The following is a 19,120-nucleotide window of genomic DNA, read 5'->3' on the forward strand; positions in this document are numbered from 1 at the left end:
ATACTGGTGATGTGTTGGAGCGTTCTTTTGTTTTTCATGATTCCATATTTTTTTCCCTCTGCTTGGTCTAAAAAAGTAACCGTTACTGACTGCCACAATTATTTTTCCTGATTTTTTTTTATAGTGTTTCTTAAAGCCAGAAAGTTGCCATTTGAAATGACTTTAGTTTTGTGTCATGTCTGTGATCTGCTTTTTTTCTACAAAATTAAACAACTGAATGAACATCCTCCGAGGCCGGTGATTCCATAATTTTTGCCAGGGGTTGTATATTCTACCACAGTTCTGTGTAATGAACTTCATGGAGCATCCTTTTCAGTAATACAGCTGTGCAGAGATGGATATACAACAGGTTCTATATGCATCAAATCATGTTGCCGAATCAGAAAGGTTTCAAAATATTTTCTCTAAGTGGTGCTGTATTACAGATGGAAAAAGAATGCTTTTTGATCCTCTGAGATCATTCCAGGAATGTGATATGTGAGATGTCTCTGGGAGATGTGGTGGTTTGAAGCATGCTAAGGAATTGTGGCACCATTGTGTAGACAGGGTCTGGCTGTGTTTCTTCTGTGACTGAACTGGTGTTTATTTCTGACTTGCCAATTTGTTGTCCATTCGCTGGGACTCTGCTGTTTGTCTTTTGGATGTCTTATGATCCTTTGGTTGTTGCAAGCACTGGATTTTATATACAGTGGTTTGCAAAACTATTCAGCCCCTTGGTATTTCACACATTTTAATTTGTTGATGGCATTTCAAATACAAAAAAGTAAATCAGGCTTCTCAATATAAACATTTCTAAAATTATCTTCCTTAGACTCAAACTGAAAGTAAATCTCTGCAACAACAGTTCTCAAAAATTGAGTGTCTATGCTAAGGTGTCTGGGTGGCTTTCATCACTCTTCTCTTTCTTGCAGACTCACTCAGGTTTTGAGAGCTATCTGCTTCATGCAAATTTACCATAGACTGCCATACTGTTTGTATTTCTTCATAATTTATGTAAATAAAGTTCACATTTTCAGTGACTTGGAAATGTTCATGTATCCATCCCCTGACTTGTCTATTGAAAACTAGCAATAGTAAGTAAGTCCCTTCGGCTGATTATTTACAGGTATTATATCAAAGGGTAAAAAATAATCAGATGACAGGCACATCACAATCCGTATTGGCGTGCAGGATCAAAAAATAGCACAAAAAACAAAAGAGAGATCCGCACAGCCAGTTAGCTCCCAAACAAACCTTTAATGAAGCACCACTTTACCACTTTCATTAAAGGTTTGTTTGGGAGCTAACTGGCTGTGCGGATCTCTCTTTTGTTTTTTGTGATTATATCAAAGGGTCCTATTACGTATGCAACCCATCATCTTGACTTTTATATTTTTAATTAATTTATATCAAGTTGTAGAGATTTACTTTCAGTTTGAGTCTAAGGAAGATAATTTTAAACATTTTTATATCGAGAAGTCTGATTTACGTTTTGTATTTGAAATGCCATAAACAAATTAAAATGTGTGAAATACCAAGGGGCTGAATACTTTTGCAAGCCACTGTATATATGGTTGCTTAGCTGCAACATTTCTGTCTTTGCATGTGTGACAGTTCTTTACTGTATTTGTTAATGTGTTATTGGTAGTATGGCCAAAACAGATGGTCACCCCACTCAGTCTGGTGCATTCAGGGTTTTTTCCTATAGATAAAAAAGCTTTTCCTCATCTCTGTTACCAGTGTGCTTGCTCATTAGGTGGGTAAGGTTAGTACAACCCCAATTCCAATGAAGTTGGGATGTTGTGTAAAATGCAAATAAAAACAGAATACAGTGATTTGCAACTCCTCTTCAACCTATATTTAATTGAATACACCACAAAGACAAGATATTTAATGTTCAAGCTGATAAACTTTATTGTTTTTGTGCAAATATTTGCTCATTTTGAAATGGATGCCTGCAACACATTTCAAAAAAGTTGGGACGGGGCAACAAAAGACTGGGAAAGTTGATGAATGCTCAAAGAACACCTAATTGGAAACAGGTGAGTGTCATGATTGGGTATAAAAGGAGCATCCCCAAAAGACTCAGCTGTTCACAAGCAAAGATGGGCGAGGATCATCACTTTGTGAACAACTGTATGAAAAAATAGTCCAACAGTTTAAGAGCAATGTTTCTCAAAATTTAGTTGCACGGAATTTAGGGATTCCATCATCTACAGTCCATAATATAATCAGAAGATTCAGAGAATCTGGTGAACTTGCTACATGTAAGCGGCAAGGCCGAAAACCAACATTGAATGCCCGTGACCTTCGATCCCTCAGGCGGCACTGCATTAAAAACCAACATCATTCTGTAAAGGATCTTACCGCGTGGGCTCAGGAACACTTAAGAAAAGCCAGCATCTGTGATGGTATGGGGGTGTGTTTGTGCCCATGGCATGGGCAACTTACACATCTATGATGGCACCATCAATGCTGAAATGTACATCCAGATTTTGGAGCAACACATGCTGCCATCCAAGCAACGTCTTTTTCAGGGACGTCCCTGCTTATTTCAGCAAGACAATGTCAAGCCACATTCTCTACATCAACCAATCAATCAATCAATTTTTTTTATATAGCGCCAAATCACAAACAGTTGCCCCAAGGCGCTTTATATTGTAAGGCAAGGCCATACAATAATTATGTAAAACCCCAACGGTCAAAACGACCCCCTGTGAGCAAGCACTTGGCTACAGTGGGAAGGAAAAACTCCCTTTTAACAGGAAGAAACCTCCAGCAGAACCAGGCTCAGGGAGGGGCAGTCTTCTGCTGGGACTGGTTGGGGCTGAGGGAGAGAACCAGGAAAAAGACATGCTGTGGAGGGGAGCAGAGATCGATCACTAATGATTAAATGCAGAGTGGTGCATACAGAGCAAAAAGAGAAAGAAACAGTGCATCATGGGAACCCCCCAGCAGTCTATGTCTATAGCAGCATAACTAAGGGATGGTTCAGGGTCACCTGATCCAGCCCTAACTATAAGCTTTAGCAAAAAGGAAAGTTTTAAGCCTAATCTTAAAAGTAGAGAGGGTGTCTGTCTCCCTGATCTGAATTGGGAGCTGGTTCCACAGGAGAGGAGCCTGAAAGCTGAAGGCTCTGCCTCCCATTCTACTCTTACAAACCCTAGGAACTACAAGTAAGACTGCAGTCTGAGAGCGAAGCGCTCTATTGGGGTGATATGGTACTACGAGGTCCCTAAGATAAGATGGGACCTGATTATTCAAAACCTTATAAGTAAGAAGAAGAATTTTAAATTCTATTCTAGAATTAACAGGAAGCCAATGAAGAGAGGCCAATATGCGTGAGATATGCTCTCTCCTTCTAGTCCCCGTCAGTACTCTAGCTGCAGCATTTTGAATTAACTGAAGGCTTTTTAGGGAACTTTTAGGACAACCTGATAATAATGAATTACAATAGTCCAGCCTAGAGGAAATAAATGCATGAATTAGTTTTTCAGCATCACTCTGAGACAAGACCTTTCTGATTTTAGAGATATTGCGTAAATGCAAAAAAGCAGTCCTACATATTTGTTTAATATGCGCTTTGAATGACATATCCTGATCAAAAATGACTCCAAGATTTCTCACAGTATTACTAGAGGTCAGGGTAATGCCATCCACAGTAAGGATCTGGTTAGACACCATGTTTCTAAGATTTGTGGGGCCAAGTACAATAACTTCAGTTTTATCTGAGTTTAAAAGCAGGAAATTAGAGGTCATCCATGTCTTTATGTCTGTAAGACAATCCTGCAGTTTAGCTAATTGGTGTGTGTCCTCTGGCTTCATGGATAGATAAAGCTGGGTATCATCTGCGTAACAATGAAAATTTAAGCAATACCGTCTAATAATACTGCCTAAGGGAAGCATGTATAAAGTGAATAAAATTGGTCCTAGCACAGAACCTTGTGGAACTCCATAATTAACTTTAGTCTGTGAAGAAGATTCCCCATTTACATGAACAAATTGTAATCTATTAGACAAATATGATTCAAACCACCGCAGCGCAGTGCCTTTAATACCTATGGCATGCTCTAATCTCTGTAATAAAATTTTATGGTCAACAGTATCAAAAGCAGCACTGAGGTCTAACAGAACAAGCACAGAGATGAGTCCACTGTCCGAAGCCATAAGAAGATCATTTGTAACCTTCACTAATGCTGTTTCTGTACTATGATGAATTCTAAAACCTGACTGAAACTCTTCAAATAGACCATTCCTCTGCAGATGATCAGTTAGCTGTTTTACAACTACCCTTTCAAGAATTTTTGAGAGAAAAGGAAGGTTGGAGATTGGCCTATAATTAGCTAAGATAGCTGGGTCAAGTGATGGCTTTTTAAGTAATGGTTTAATTACTGCCACCTTAAAAGCCTGTGGTACATAGCCAACTAACAAAGATAGATTGATCATATTTAAGATCGAAGCATTAAATAATGGTAGGGCTTCCTTGAGCAGCCTGGTAGGAATGGGGTCTAATAAACATGTTGATGGTTTGGATGAAGTAACTAATGAATATAACTCAGACAGAACAATCGGAGAGAAAGAGTCTAACCAAATACAGGCATCACTGAAAGCAGCCAAAGATAACGATACGTCTTTGGGATGGTTATGAGTAATTTTTTCTCTAATAGTTAAAATTTTGTTAGCAAAGAAAGTCATGAAGTCATTACTAGTTAAAGTTAATGGAATACTCAGCTCAATAGAGCTCTGACTCTTTGTCAGCCTGGCTACAGTGCTGAAAAGAAACCTGGGGTTGTTCTTATTTTCTTCAATTAGTGATGAGTAGAAAGATGTCCTAGCTTTACGGAGGGCTTTTTTATAGAGCAACAGACTCTTTTTCCAGGCTAAGTGAAGATCTTCTAAATTAGTGAGACGCCATTTCCTCTCCAACTTACGGGTTATCTGCTTTAAGCTACGAGTTTGTGAGTTATACCACGGAGTCAGGCACTTCTGATTTAAAGCTCTCTTTTTTAGAGGAGCTACAGCATCCAAAGTTGTCTTCAATGAGGATGTAAAACTATTGACGAGATACTCTATCTCACTTACAGAGTTTAGGTAGCTACTCTGCACTGTGTTGGTATATGGCATTAGAGAACATAAAGAAGGAATCATATCCTTAAACCTAGTTACAGCGCTTTCTGAAAGACTTCTAGTGTAATGAAACTTATTCCCCACTGCTGGGTAGTCCATCAGAGTAAATGTAAATGTTATTAAGAAATGATCAGACAGAAGGGAGTTTTCAGGGAATACTGTTAAGTCTTCTATTTCCATACCATAAGTCAGAACAAGATCTAAGATATGATTAAAGTGGTGGGTGGACTCATTTACTTTTTGAGCAAAGCCAATAGAGTCTAATAATAGATTAAATGCAGTGTTGAGGCTGTCATTCTCAGCATCTGTGTGGATGTTAAAATCGCCCACTATAATTATCTTATCTGAGCTAAGCACTAAGTCAGACAAAAGGTCTGAAAAGTCACAGAGAAACTCACAGTAACGACCAGGTGGACGATAGATAATAACAAATAAAACTGGTTTTTGGGACTTCCAATTTGGATGGACAAGACTAAGAGTCAAGCTTTCAAATGAATTAAAGCTCTGTCTGGGTTTTTGATTAATTAATAAGCTGGAATGGAAGATTGCTGCTAATCCTCCGCCCCGGCCCGTGCTATGAGCATTCTGACAGTTAGTGTGACTCGGGGGTGTTGACTCATTTAAACTAACATATTCATCCTGCTGTAACCAGGTTTCTGTAAGGCAGAATAAATCAATATGTTGATCAATTATTATATCATTTACCAACAGGGACTTAGAAGAGAGAGCCCTAATGTTTAATAGACCACATTTAACTGTTTTAGTCTGTGGTGCAGTTGAAGGTGCTATATTTTTTTTTTTTTCTTTTTGAATTTTTATGCTTAAATAGATTTTTGCTGGTTATTGGTAGTCTGGGAGCAGGCACCGTCTCTACGGGGATGGGGTAATGAGGGGATGGCAGGGGGAGAGAAGCTGCAGAGAGGTGTGTAAGACTACATGATACAACAGCGTGGCTTCATAGTAAAAGAGTGCAGGTACTAGACTGGCCTGCCTGCAGTCCAGACCTGTCGCCCATTGAAAATGAGTGGCGCATTATGAAGCTCAAAATATGACAACAGAGACCCCAGACTGTTGAACAACTGAAGTCGTACATCAAGCAAGAATGGGAAAGAATTCCACTTACAAAGCTTCAACAATTAATGTCCTCAGTTCACAAACGCTTATTGGGCCTCATATATCAACGTGCGTACGGCGATATTTGAGCGTATAAGGGGTGTACGCCAAAACGGCTGCGCCGCTTGGCATTTATCAATGTCGTCGTTGGTGTACGCTGCGCTGAAAATATACACCAGGTCGAGAGGTGGTGTAAATTATACGCCAAAATGAACCAGCACTGGAATCCACATAAAAATGAATATGATCGGCCTGATAAACAGTGTCATCATACAAATCATTGCATATGTTACATAAATAACACTTTCCTGATTATACTACATAATAATCAATACAAATCCCGCTTTTGGGGGATTGCTGGTCTATCGAGCACGATCCGTGGCCACAGCGCTGACTGCAAAGAAAGCGCTGCTCGCCTTTTTCTCCAGAGCCTGGAGCCAGAGCAGCGCTGACCTTAACTTTATGTGGTGTGATCGTTTTAGACAATGAAATTGATCATTACAACTGTAGTGTTGTCATTCTCTTCGCCCGTGCTGCAATCAGGTTGTGTCGTCTCCATTCGTTTGTCACAATAAAATAAATAAAGAAATACATTTGAAGAATAAAGAAATCTGAAAAATTAGGCGTGTCTTATTAATTGAGCGAGCAAATATCCACATGTCAAGAATTATTGACATGTGAAAAGAGAATACAGTGGTCCCTCGCTATAACGAGGTTCACCTTTTGCGGCCTCGTCGTTTCGCGGAGTTTTTAGTCCAATTTTGCATGCCTTTTTTTTTTTACAGTGTTCTGTGTGTCTGTTTATAAGAATCTTCTCGCCCAGAAGAAAAAAGAGCGCCAACAACTACTCATAACTGTGTTTGTCACTTATGTGTCCAACCTCGTACGTTGATCGTTAAAATTAAATTCGTTAGTTCTAAATGCCATCGTAATTATTTATAGGAAAACGTTCTATTTCTATTTCTCAAACAAATGTTTGGGCCTGAAAACAGGTTGGTCTTATTTTTCTACTAAGGTTTGAACTTTGAGAGTGTTTACACACGAGAGAAAAGTGAGAAAATGTTCATGCCTGATTGAGAAAGTGTATAAAGTGGTTTTACAGGGTTTTTACAGCTTTAAAACGTCTATAATAATTGTAAAAAATAACGCTGACTACGTCGTGGTTTCGCGTATTACGGGCTATTTTTAGAACGTAACTCCCGCGATTAACGAGGGACCACTGTAACACTTTTTTGTTTATACTACAAAACGATGCGATGGCCGCTTTTGACGCTCTGTTGGCACGCATCGGGATTGGTGGAGTTCTTTTTCTTTGCCATCTTCCTGGCTTCCATGTCATAAAATGAGGGTGTGTCTGAAGCGGAGTCTGAATATTTATGGGCGTGTTTATTATAATTATGATTGTTTTCACCTGCTGCATTTATCAAGGTCGCGTCAGGCGTACGCTGGAAATGGGCAGGTGCGCACTGCTTGATACATGTCACGGCAACTTTGGTGTACTTCAAATTTACACCGTAAATTTATGCCACAAGTGCGCAACTTTGATACATGAGGCCCATTGAGTGTTGTTAGAAGGAAAGGTGATGTAACACAGAGGTAAACATACCACTGTCCCAGCTTTTTTGAAATGTGTTGCAGGCATCCATTTCAAAATGAGCACATATTTGTGCAAAAACAAAGTTTATCAGTTTGAACATTAAATATCTTGTCTTTGTGGTGTATTCAATTGAATATAGGTTGAAGAGGATTTGCACAGCCGGTCTGCTCTGTGTCAGCCTGATCCCGTCAGATCTCAGAAGCTAAGCAGAGCAGGGTCTGGTTAGAACACCAGCAGCTGTGTGTGTTTCTCCAGGTAAAACTGGAGTTGTGCCAGGAAGGGCATCTGGCGTGAAACTTGTGCCAATTACCAATGCGGATCTGGCTGTATCCCCTGTGGTGACCCCGAACAAAACCGGGAGCAGCCAAATGAACAACAACAATAGGTTGAATAGGATTTGCAAATCATTGTATTCTGTTTTTATTTACATTTTACACAACGTCCCAACTTTGTTGGAATTGAGGTTGTACTTATTCCTGTGAAGTGCCATAGGGCAACTTTTGTTGTGATTTGGTGCTATATACTGTAAATAAATTGAATTGAATTAAAGTTTGGCATCACTAATCTAATTCTACTTTTTTAAATATCTTAACATTTGTTTTTAATTTTTTTGTGCTTTACAGAAAGACTCCCCAGTGAAATTCCATGTTTTGCTGACATCCTATGAGCTGATTACCATTGACCAGGCTGCACTGGGTTCCATTGAATGGGCGTGTCTGGTGGTTGATGAGGCACACAGACTCAAAAACAACCAATCCAAAGTAATAACAAAACTTTCTTTATGTAATTGCTTCAACTGTAATTCTTCGCGATGATCTGGGCTGATCCATAGTAAATGTGTAGAGATTGTTCACATCATTTTGTTAATTAGTTTTGGCTTCATTGAATACTTTATTTGTTTATTGTGGGTGTTCTGTATTTCAGAAACAGAGGTCTTCCTGCTTCCAAACTTATTGAAATTCACTTTTATAACTCCTGCATGAATACCTGGTCCAATAATAGCAGTTATTAGGTCCTGGTTCAAAATTGCCCAGACAACAATGTGTCAAATTTTAAAATGCTTAGCAGCTAACAGAACAAAAATGACAGAAAACAATACAGTGTTGTGTAATGCACCACATATTCATTACCAGTGGATGTTAAAAGAGCAGCAACAGACTGTCTGATTGATTCTGACACTTGCTGAGTCATCAAACTTTTGAAAATGCAAATAATCGCATATGAAGATGATGTTAATATAGTGACAAATGTGGGATGTGATGTGTGTACACCTTATTTTATCTCTCCTTACAGGTGTCCACTCACAGTTGATTTTTAATATTTATCGGGGAAGTGATGGTCTAGTGGTTAAGTGTTGGGTTTGAGACGTTCAAATCCCAGCCTGACTGGAAAATCACTAAGTGCCCTTGGGCAAGGTCCTTAATCCCAAAGTTGCTCCCAGTGTGTAGTGAGCGTCTTGCATAGCAGCAGCCTCCCATCGGGGTGAATGTGAGGCACTGATGTGTAAAGCGCTTTGAGCGTCTGATGCAGATGGAAAAGCGCTATATAAATGCAGTCCATTTATTTAATCATACAGACACAAAGACCCGATAGCTCCTCATAGATACAGAGAATTCACATAATTTCTGATGAACAGCCTGTAAATCAAACTGCGACAATTTACACATATATTTCAAAATGGATGTGGATGTGGTGATGGGAAGCAAAGACTGTTATTACATCTTGCATTTAGAAAAATTTACTTCTGTTTCATATGTGATAATGATGGTGTGTGGGAGTGAGTGAGACAGAGAATGTGTGATGTGCCATGCATAATTGGTGTGAATCCTTCCAGTGTTTGTGACTTGTGGTGTCATCTAAATCCACATCTCTCTTCCTTGCTGAAACGTTTCATGTGTTTTAGTTTATATAGAAAAATAGGAATAAATATAAAACTAGTGGGTCTGAGTATTTTTTACATTGCCTCTGCTGAAGCTAACTACAGTTGGTACTTTTCCTGTGTGGGAATTAGATATTAAGTGTTTTGATTCGTCCTGATCTTTATCATCATCATCATCATCACTGTCACTCTGTGTCATTTAAACACATTTGATGTTACTTCAGTGTCCACTGCATCTTTTCCTGTGTGGTTTAAATATATTCTGTGATGATCTGAACAACTCTGTATTGTTGGTTTACACTAAAAGTGGTACCACAGCTAGTAAACCTCTCTGCCATACTGATGCCAGAGCAATCGCTGACATTTATTGGTCAAAGCTCCAGCCCTTTAGTCCTTAGTCTGCTGAAAAGTGAAACCTCTGTAGTAGGAACTAAAAAATAATATTTTGAAAGTTGGCCTTGGTTCTGATTGAAATGCACATAGTGTTCACTTAATTCAGTGACAACTCTGTGCGTATGGTGCCACTTCCTGCAGTGGAAAAGTACCTTTTATTTTTTTGTTTAATAATTTGCTCCATGCGCCAAATTAAGTGTGTTTTTTGTTGTGTACCTGTTGTCAGTTCTTCCGTGTCTTAAACAACTACCCACTCCAACACAAGCTGCTGCTGACTGGCACGCCTCTTCAGAACAACCTGGAGGAGCTCTTCCACTTGCTTAACTTCCTCACTCCAGAGAGATTCAAGTCAGTAGCCCCCATGTGTGGCCATGCATTATGGATGGAATTTAAATTTTTACCATCTTTTCTTCCTCTCCATCTCTTTTTTTTTTTCTCTCCTGCAGCAACCTGGAAGGGTTCCTGGAGGAGTTTGCAGACATTGCCAAAGAGGACCAGATCAAGAAACTGCATGATATGTTGGGACCACACATGCTCAGGAGACTGAAGGCTGATGTTTTCAAACATATGCCCTCCAAAACTGAGCTCATTGTTCGAGTGGAGTTGAGCTCCATGCAGAAGTGAGTATTTAGTTTTGCTTTTTTTTTTTTTTTTTTTTTTTTTTTTTTTGCCATTTTTGCAAATTCTGGATAGCGTCCAATTCTGTAGGAGCCATACATGTACATATTTAGCTTACCTGGCTTAATCTGTTTTCTTTCTTTTTTGTTTGTTTGTTTTTGTGGTAATCCAGGAAGTACTACAAGTTCATCCTAACACGTAACTTTGAGGCTCTAAACACTCGTGGAGGTGGAAATCAAGTATCTCTCCTGAATGTAGTGATGGATCTCAAAAAGTGCTGCAATCATCCCTACCTCTTCCCTGCAGCTGCCACTGTATGATTTAAGACTTTTTACTTAGTCATTTTAAAGGCAGCCATTTATTCTGACAGGGGAGGTGGCGCATGTTGAATTTTGTCATTGAACCTTTTAGGACATTCATAATACACTGAGTTTATTCACATTGCTTCTCTGGTTGCAGGAGGCACCAAAGCTTCCAAATGGCATGTATGAGGGAACTGCACTGACAAAGGCCTCAGGGAAGTTGTTGCTGCTTCACAAGATGATGAAAAAGCTGAAGGAGGGCGGTCACAGGGTTCTGGTCTTCTCCCAGATGACCAAAATGCTCGACCTGCTGGAGGACTTTCTGGAAAATGAGGGATACAAGTATGAGAGAATTGATGGAAGTGTCACTGGAAACTTGAGACAGGAAGCTATTGACCGCTTTAATGGTGAGTTATACCCTCTCATCCACACACGCACACAAACACACACTTATGCATGGTGTTTATTTTGCATTCAGTTTAAAAGTAGTTGATAAGCAAATTCTTACATACTTATCGGAGAATGATCTTTTTGCAACTTTACAGTCAGTGTTTGTGACACATTATTCTAAAGAGATAGCACTCACAAAAGTAATGATTTGTTGCTGTGTCAGATTTTATATCCTTCTTGTTATTGGATTGAAACTCAACCTTTGATTCAGCTAGTCACTTGTGTTTTGTTGAAGAGTTAAAAGAAATGGCCATTTCTTGTATGCTGTGTTTTTTTTGTTTGTTTTTTTCTCACGCTATATCTAAATTTTCGACAGTATACAGTGGGGTACCTCAAGGTTCTATTCTAGATCCACTGTTCTCTCTGTCTGTAGAAGTTTTTTTTTTTTTTTGTCAGATTATAGTTGGTCATGGGATTGGATGGTGATGACCTGCAGTTGTAAGTCTGTTTATGTAGGTGATATCTCTCATATACCAAAACTTGAGGTTTGTCTGACTGCAGGGAAAACTTAGGTACCATTTCATTTTTACTTATGAACTCAAGAGTAGACTGAGATGATTGATGTTGGTCCTGCTAGACGTAGACATCTCTATGATCAATGAACACTCACTGAGTAATTTTGAGTCATCAGAGTGAAAGAGTTAAAAATCTGGAGGTGAGTTTTTATCCAACATTTTCTTTTGACATGTACATTAGAGCGGTAGACAAGACTTCCCATTTTTGTTTAAGTCACTTTACAATGATTAGACATAGGTGTGGGTGGTACACCAGTGTCATTGCCATCATCAATGTGATAGTGTGCCATATGCAATGTGCAGTACTTTTATTTGAACTCTCGCTCAAATAAAACAATTCTTATAAGGGTCATATAGTATAACACCAGTAATACTGTAATAGAATGTTGTCACCATACAAAAAATGACAAATACTTCTGTCTGTGGTGGACAGCAAAACACTAATTTGTGCTTTTGTGTTCTCTAGAATTAACTGTTGTATTATTTTATGGTTTAGTGTAGAATATGGCTGCTAGGGTTCTATTGTTGACTAAAAAGTGACTGGTTGTGCTCTGCCTCATTTTAGGGAACTGATTAACCTTACATACCATCTAATACCCTGTGGTCTCAGGATACAGATTTACCGTACTCTGTGTTCCTAAGTAAAGTCTGTATGGCATAGAATTTTTGTTTGTCATGCTCCTGTTGATTCCTTTAAATCTCATCTTAATGCATACATTAGATCCTCTTACTTGTAATTAATATCTGTTTAAATTTATTTAACTGTTTTAAGTATTAAAGTGTTCATATATTCGTGTTTGGGCTGTTAGTGTGTTGTTGTGCCTGTTTATTTTTTTTCTTGTGTTTTGATATGACTTTGAGGAAATAACACACTATGACATGTACTGAAAGTACTGCACGAATAAAGTTGCTATTTTCAATTATTAAGCTTTGCCTGCATTTAAATTTATTTTCTTTTTCCATCCAAACAGCACCTGGTGCGCCCCAGTTTGTTTTCCTTCTTTCTACCAGAGCTGGTGGTTTGGGAATAAATCTCGCCTCAGCTGACACTGTCATCATCTATGACTCTGACTGGAACCCCCATAATGACATCCAGGCATGCACACTCCCACTGTAATCTCACAGTCACACCACTATTTTTGGTTAGGTGGATAACAGGTCATTGTATTGTTTTATGTGCGTGTCCCTAGGCTTTTAGCAGAGCTCACCGGATTGGCCAAAACAGGAAAGTGATGATTTATCGCTTTGTTACCAAAGCCTCTGTGGAGGAGAGGATCACTCAGGTTTGTGAATAGGAATATTTCAGTAAGCAATGTGGACTTACTGAATCTGTCATCAAGCATGTTAGGATTCTCTGGTTATCTGCTCTCCATGTATTTTCCTTCAACTCAATTGCTTCCACCAGGTGGCCAAGAAAAAGATGATGCTCACCCACCTGGTGGTGCGACCTGGGCTTGGCTCTAAGACGGGGTCAATGTCCAAACAGGAACTCGATGACATCCTCAAGTTTGGAACTGAAGAACTGTTCAAGGATGAGGTTGGAGAGGGTGAGTCAAAGACCCAGTTTTAACATCTACAAAGGTAAAAAGGCAGCTCTTTCTGCATGTGTCACAAAATGGAACATCATTTCTTCATTGGTGTGTCAGTTAGGGCAATGTGTGGAAACACAAGGTTAGAGTAAAGGGTTGAATCATGGTCTTCAGGTACCAGAAGTATGATTGCTTTAACAGCAAGTGATTATGTTCAGTAGTCAAGGTGAGAAGTATTTGATTCAGGTTCTATACGTAGCCATTGATGAGGGAGAGATTGATCTTTTATTTTTTCCATTGAACTTTTACAAGGCGACAACAAGGAAGATGACAGCAGCGTGATCCATTATGACGATCAAGCTATTGAGCGTTTGTTGGACAGGAACCAGGACGCCACAGATGACACAGAGCTCCAGAGCATGAATGAATACCTCAGCTCATTTAAAGTGGCCCAGTATGTGGTCAAAGATGAGGATGATGAGGTATGGCTTTGTCTTCATGCGTCTTCTATGGTTAAAGTGTGTCAATTATGCAGACCTCACAGATATTGTGAATACATTGACTGTGAAAGAAAACTCACTCTGCAAGTTTAGGAGTCAGTAATCTTGAGAATTGGCTGCGTTAAGATGTTCCATGCTCTGTGGGTCACCACGGAACAGTGTTTTTGTGCAGTTTCAATAATGAACAAAAACGATGCAGCAGGCCATCAGTGTGAGGGCCCTGATCTACAGTCAGACTTTCAATCAGTTAGGCATTAAATCATTTTATCTTCAAGTTTCTTTTCTCTGCATTTTAGGAGGAGGAGGTAGAAAGGGAGGTCATCAAGCAGGAAGAAAGTGTGGATCCTGACTACTGGGAGAAGCTGCTTCGCCACCACTATGAGCAGCAGCAGGAGGATCTCGCCCGTAATCTGGGCAAAGGCAAAAGGACCCGCAAACCTGTTAACTACAATGATGGCTCTCAGGAGGATCGAGGTATTGCACAGGGTACAGAACTATATATAATGCATCTCTTCTGTGTGTGCTGTGCTGTGCCAGTGTCGTGTGCAGAGTCTGAGATTTTGTTGATGTCATGTTTTGTTTTTGTGTTGCGGCATGTTATAGATCATAGATGTGTTTGTTGTGTGTTGTGTTTGTGATTTTGTCTATATATAAATATATATGCTGCAACAGCTATCTGTTTTTATTGATTAATCTCTCAGTTTTTGCCTTGAATAATTTTTAAATTGATCCACTTTGTTAGAAAATAGTGAAAAATGTGTCATGTTTCTCTAAGGCCAAAATAATATCTTCAAATGTCTTGTTCATCTGCAAATATTCACATTTGAGAAGTTGAAATAAGAAAATTTAGACTTTTTAAAAATGACTCAAAATGTTGTATAGACGATCAAAATAGTTGGCAGTTACTTTAATGATCAATATTGATTAGTTGTTGCATGCAGCGCTAATATATATGTGTACGTATACCCAGTGGATCCAGAAAGTATTCCCAGCGCTTCACTTTTTCCACATTTTGTTATGTTACACCTTATTCCAAAATGGAGTAAATAAAATTTTTCCCCTTGATATTCTACTCACAACACCCCATAATGACAACATGAAAAGGTTTTATTGAAGGCCACTGTGCTCATTGGGACCTTCAAAGCAACAGAAATGTTTCTGTGCCCTTCCCCAAATTTGTGCCTCGAGACAATCCTGTCTCAGAGCTCTACAGACAATTCCTTTGACTTCATGCTTGTTTTGTGCTCTGACATGCACTGTCAACTGTGGGCCCTTATATGTAGACAGGTGTGTGCCTTTCCAAATCATGTCCAATCAACGGAAATTACCCCAGTTGGAGTCTAAATTAGCTGTAGAAACATCTCAAGGATGCTCAGTGCAAACAGGATTCACGTGATCTTAATTTTGAGCTTCATGGCAAAAGCTGTGAATACTTATGTACATGTGATTTCTTAGGTTTTTTTTTATAAATTTGCAAAAATCTCAAAAACATTTTGTTTTTCGCATTGTCATTATGGGGTTTTGTGTGTCAAATTTTGAGGACAAAAATTAATTTAATCCATTTTGGAATAAGGCTGTGGCATAACAAAATGTGGAAAAAGTGCAGCGATGTGAATACTCTCTGGATGCACTGTAGATCGCATACATACCATGCCTGATGGAATAATTTTGTGCAGTCCTGAGGCCAGTCTCGTGAAGCAAGGTTATGAAATTATATGGATATACTGTATTTGTTTTATAAAAAATCTTTTTGAAACAGGACCGTGAAGCAAAATGAAAACAGCCGTTTCTAGTTTTTGTCAGTGAAGTTTTTTTTTTTTAGCTTATTTAGCAATCCTGCTTCATGAAACACTATTTTTTGATATAGTATATATGAATAAGAAAACATGATAATGCTCACCCTTAGTTGAGCATCAAGTATCCACATTGAAACAGTCTGGTGTTATATATTACTCAATTAGCAGTAAATTAAATGTTTTGGTGGAAATTCAACATATAATGGACATTGTGGACATAATTCACCATACCAAGTGTCGACACCTGTGGGTAGAATGTGATCCCTGCTTTGCATGTGATAACACGCTGAGATGTGCGAAGGGGACAGCAAACCCTCTGAGCTTATGAACAGAATGTTACAACTGCTGGGGGAACAGGCTTGATTTCCTCTTCGCCCACCTCTTCTTGCGCCAACTCCCCCCTCAGGCGGGCAGCTTTGGCCAACACCACCATTACTGATTTCTGCATGCTGGCAGAGGAGGCGGACAGGTTTTTTTCTGGCTGGTCAACACCACGGCATGGCTGCTGTGGCGTGTGCTATAAGTGAGTATGGGGCTACGAAGTTGGCAGAATGCTGCTCTGCGTCACAAAGGAAATGAAACCAGGAGCCAGTGCCCACAATGCCATGACTGCCCCAGCCCGCAGCCTTTCTCACACCTGTGCCGCTTCCAGTGGATTTAACACTCATGGCAACGGCACCTACGTATTTTGCCTCAGCAACGTTCTGAGACCAGCCTCTGTTGCTGCCATGCTAAATTTTGATACAGAGCCAAGTGTTGCCGTTCACCCTGCACTTTAAGAGGGAAGGGGAAACATTCGGGCCAGCGCTCAGTAGTGGCCGCATTGGTCGCACCAACAGCCCCATACGCACTTATGGCGCTCAACATGTTGACTTGTGTGTCGGTGGCCAGAGGTTTAGCTGGGACTTCATCACGGCTAAAGTCGCTGTCCATCTCCTGGGCACGGATTTTCTGTGCGCTTATGGACTACTGGTCAAAAACATACGCTTGATTGACGTCACCACATTTTGTTTATACGGCTGCAACCTCAGTGGTGTAGACTCCATCAGACTGTCTAGCATGCTGACGTGTTTCACCGCCTGCTCAAGGAGTTTCCTGCATTCACACAGCTGACCTTTTCATCCTCTGTTGCCAAGCATGGAGTAGAGCACCATATCACCACTACGGGCCCGCCTGTGTACTCCTGGGCAAGACATCTTGACCAGCCCAAGCTCATCACTGCCAAAGCTGAGTTTGAAGAATGCCAAGAAGACCTTGGTATTATCTGTCGCTCCAACAGCCCATTGGCATCTCCCCTTCACATGGTTCCCAAGGCCGGCGGCTTGTGGTACCCTTCCAGTGATTACTGCCAACTTAACAATGCTACGACACCAGACTGCTACCCAGTACCCAATATGCAGGATTTTTGAAGCACACTTGGCGGCTGCGGTCATCATCTTGAAGGTGGATCTTTTCGGTGGATACCACCAAGTGCCTGTCCACCCACTGGATGTTCCCAAAACAGCAGAGATCACCCCTTTTGGACTGTTTGAGTTCCTGAGAATGCCATTTGGCTGTAAGAACGACGCCCAGTCCTTCCAACGTCTCATGGGCTCCGTGCTACGTGACCTGCCTTTCCTGTTTGTATACCTGGCCTCCCCCACAGCGGAGGCCTGCGGGTTCCCTTACGCCACAGAGCCACTGACGCTCGAATATGGAGGAGTCGTTGTGGCTGGATTATTTGCCTGGCCCCTCTATGACATGTATTCTTTTCACTTATGGTGAATTCCTGGGGGTGTGGGGGCGTATGTGGCAGGCATTCAACACGTAATTTACGTTGTGGACACAATTCACCATACCAAGTGTGGTTAGAGTGTGTCTCTTTTTTTGCATGTGATAACATGCTCAGATGTGTGAAGCGCATATCAAAGTGTCTCAGGAGCCCTTTGTTTTCCTGTCAGGACCCCTGCATATGGGTAACGAGTGATGTGTGTTCCTCTTAAGCTTGTGACAAAACGCTGACGTGTGAAGCGCATACCAAAGTCTCGGCCCCTTTGATGTTTTCCCTTCAGGATCCCTGTATGGTTATTGGGAGGGGCCAAGATGTTCTATTAAGTCTGTGTGTTGTGTGAACCAAGGGAGAAATAAATGACACACTGTTGCGCTGCCAAAATGGGAAATTGTAGCTCTTTTTTTCATCCATCACAATTTCCACAATGTGCTGGAGCTTTACAGGGACCCTGAATTTTGAACCAGGTGAAATGCTCCATACATAGCAAAAAGGTTTTGCTATAAACCTGGTCATACGCCACACGCTGTGTCTCTGCTTAGTCTACTTTATCATGTTTCACAGACATAACATGAATGGAATGCACAATGTTGTGTTCCTCATCCATGTTTGGGTGAATGCAACACATTCACAGATTTTCAAATTTGCTCAAAATTATGATGCCATTAAGCAAATGCAGCACAAACACAGCGCGCGCGTGTGTGTATGTATGTGTGTGTGTACCATGTTGCCTCTGGATTACAGTTAAACACATGCACATACATATAAATGTGTCATGACAACACAGAATGAAGTGACTGTGAATATTGACACATAATTAACAAAATTTAACTTGAATGTCCGTCCGTTATTTGAAATCTGCACTCGTGCGCACCACTGTTAACTTTAAAAGTAAAGTTTTAACATTAGGATTATTGCCGCCTTGTAGAACACTGTATTCTGATGCACCTTAGATGGAGTATAAAAATAATACTATAACCTGGTACATCTTTCTCCTGCAGTTCCTGAATAAGTCTCTCAAAGTTGCCATGCAAGCAGAAAATTTTGACATGCAGGGTTGGGTCCACCTCCTTTTCCTTCTCTCTGAAAGGCACATCTCTTGCTTCCTGACAAGCAGCAAAGCTGCTGCACATAAATCAAGGCACCTTCTCTATATTCTCTTTTGAATTGTGTTGTCATTGGTAGACGCCATTATTATTGATAATGTACTTATAAGTCCACTGAAATGCAGAAAAACTAGCAACACAACTTGTTGGGGTCCTACAAATTTTCAGGATATCCCAGAGAAAACCCTTGTCAGCCTAATTAAATGCTTTGCGAAAATCAAGCTCTAGGCTGCAAAGAAGCACTGACAACAGTATTGCGAAAAAAATATAATGCAATGCTAAAATACCCTTGGCCGTGTGAGCATAAACATAGGAAACAGAAATGTGACCTTTTGACCTCTTAAAATAGGTCAAGGTTAGCCATCTTTTAACTTGTCCCAAGAATGCTCCCCGTGAATTTGAAGACTCTGGCAGTAATAGGAATGGATTTATGCTGAGCACAGATGGA

General features: G+C 40.2%; 1 protein-coding gene across 4 annotated transcripts in view; it reads left to right on the plus strand.

Moving 5' to 3' along the window:
* The window catches only part of chd4b (chromodomain helicase DNA binding protein 4b), a 75,636-nt gene that overhangs the window by 35,635 nt on the left and 20,881 nt on the right, over positions 1-19,120 (plus strand). For 3 of the 4 annotated variants that reach the window (XM_034174500.1, XM_034174498.1, XM_034174497.1), the window contains exons 18-27: positions 8,440-8,577; positions 10,315-10,436; positions 10,535-10,708; positions 10,879-11,020; positions 11,166-11,415; positions 12,945-13,069; positions 13,164-13,256; positions 13,379-13,520; positions 13,815-13,984; positions 14,299-14,488. In XM_034174500.1, the coding sequence (XP_034030391.1) occupies positions 8,440-8,577; positions 10,315-10,436; positions 10,535-10,708; positions 10,879-11,020; positions 11,166-11,415; positions 12,945-13,069; positions 13,164-13,256; positions 13,379-13,520; positions 13,815-13,984; positions 14,299-14,488 (1,546 nt within the window). The remainder of the gene's footprint in view (positions 1-8,439; positions 8,578-10,314; positions 10,437-10,534; positions 10,709-10,878; positions 11,021-11,165; positions 11,416-12,944; positions 13,070-13,163; positions 13,257-13,378; positions 13,521-13,814; positions 13,985-14,298; positions 14,489-19,120) is intronic. The other variant, XM_034174499.1, reaches the window with a different exon arrangement.

This window comes from Thalassophryne amazonica, chromosome 7, assembly GCF_902500255.1.
Source record: "Thalassophryne amazonica chromosome 7, fThaAma1.1, whole genome shotgun sequence".
NCBI classification, from domain to species: Eukaryota; Metazoa; Chordata; class Actinopteri; order Batrachoidiformes; family Batrachoididae; genus Thalassophryne; species Thalassophryne amazonica.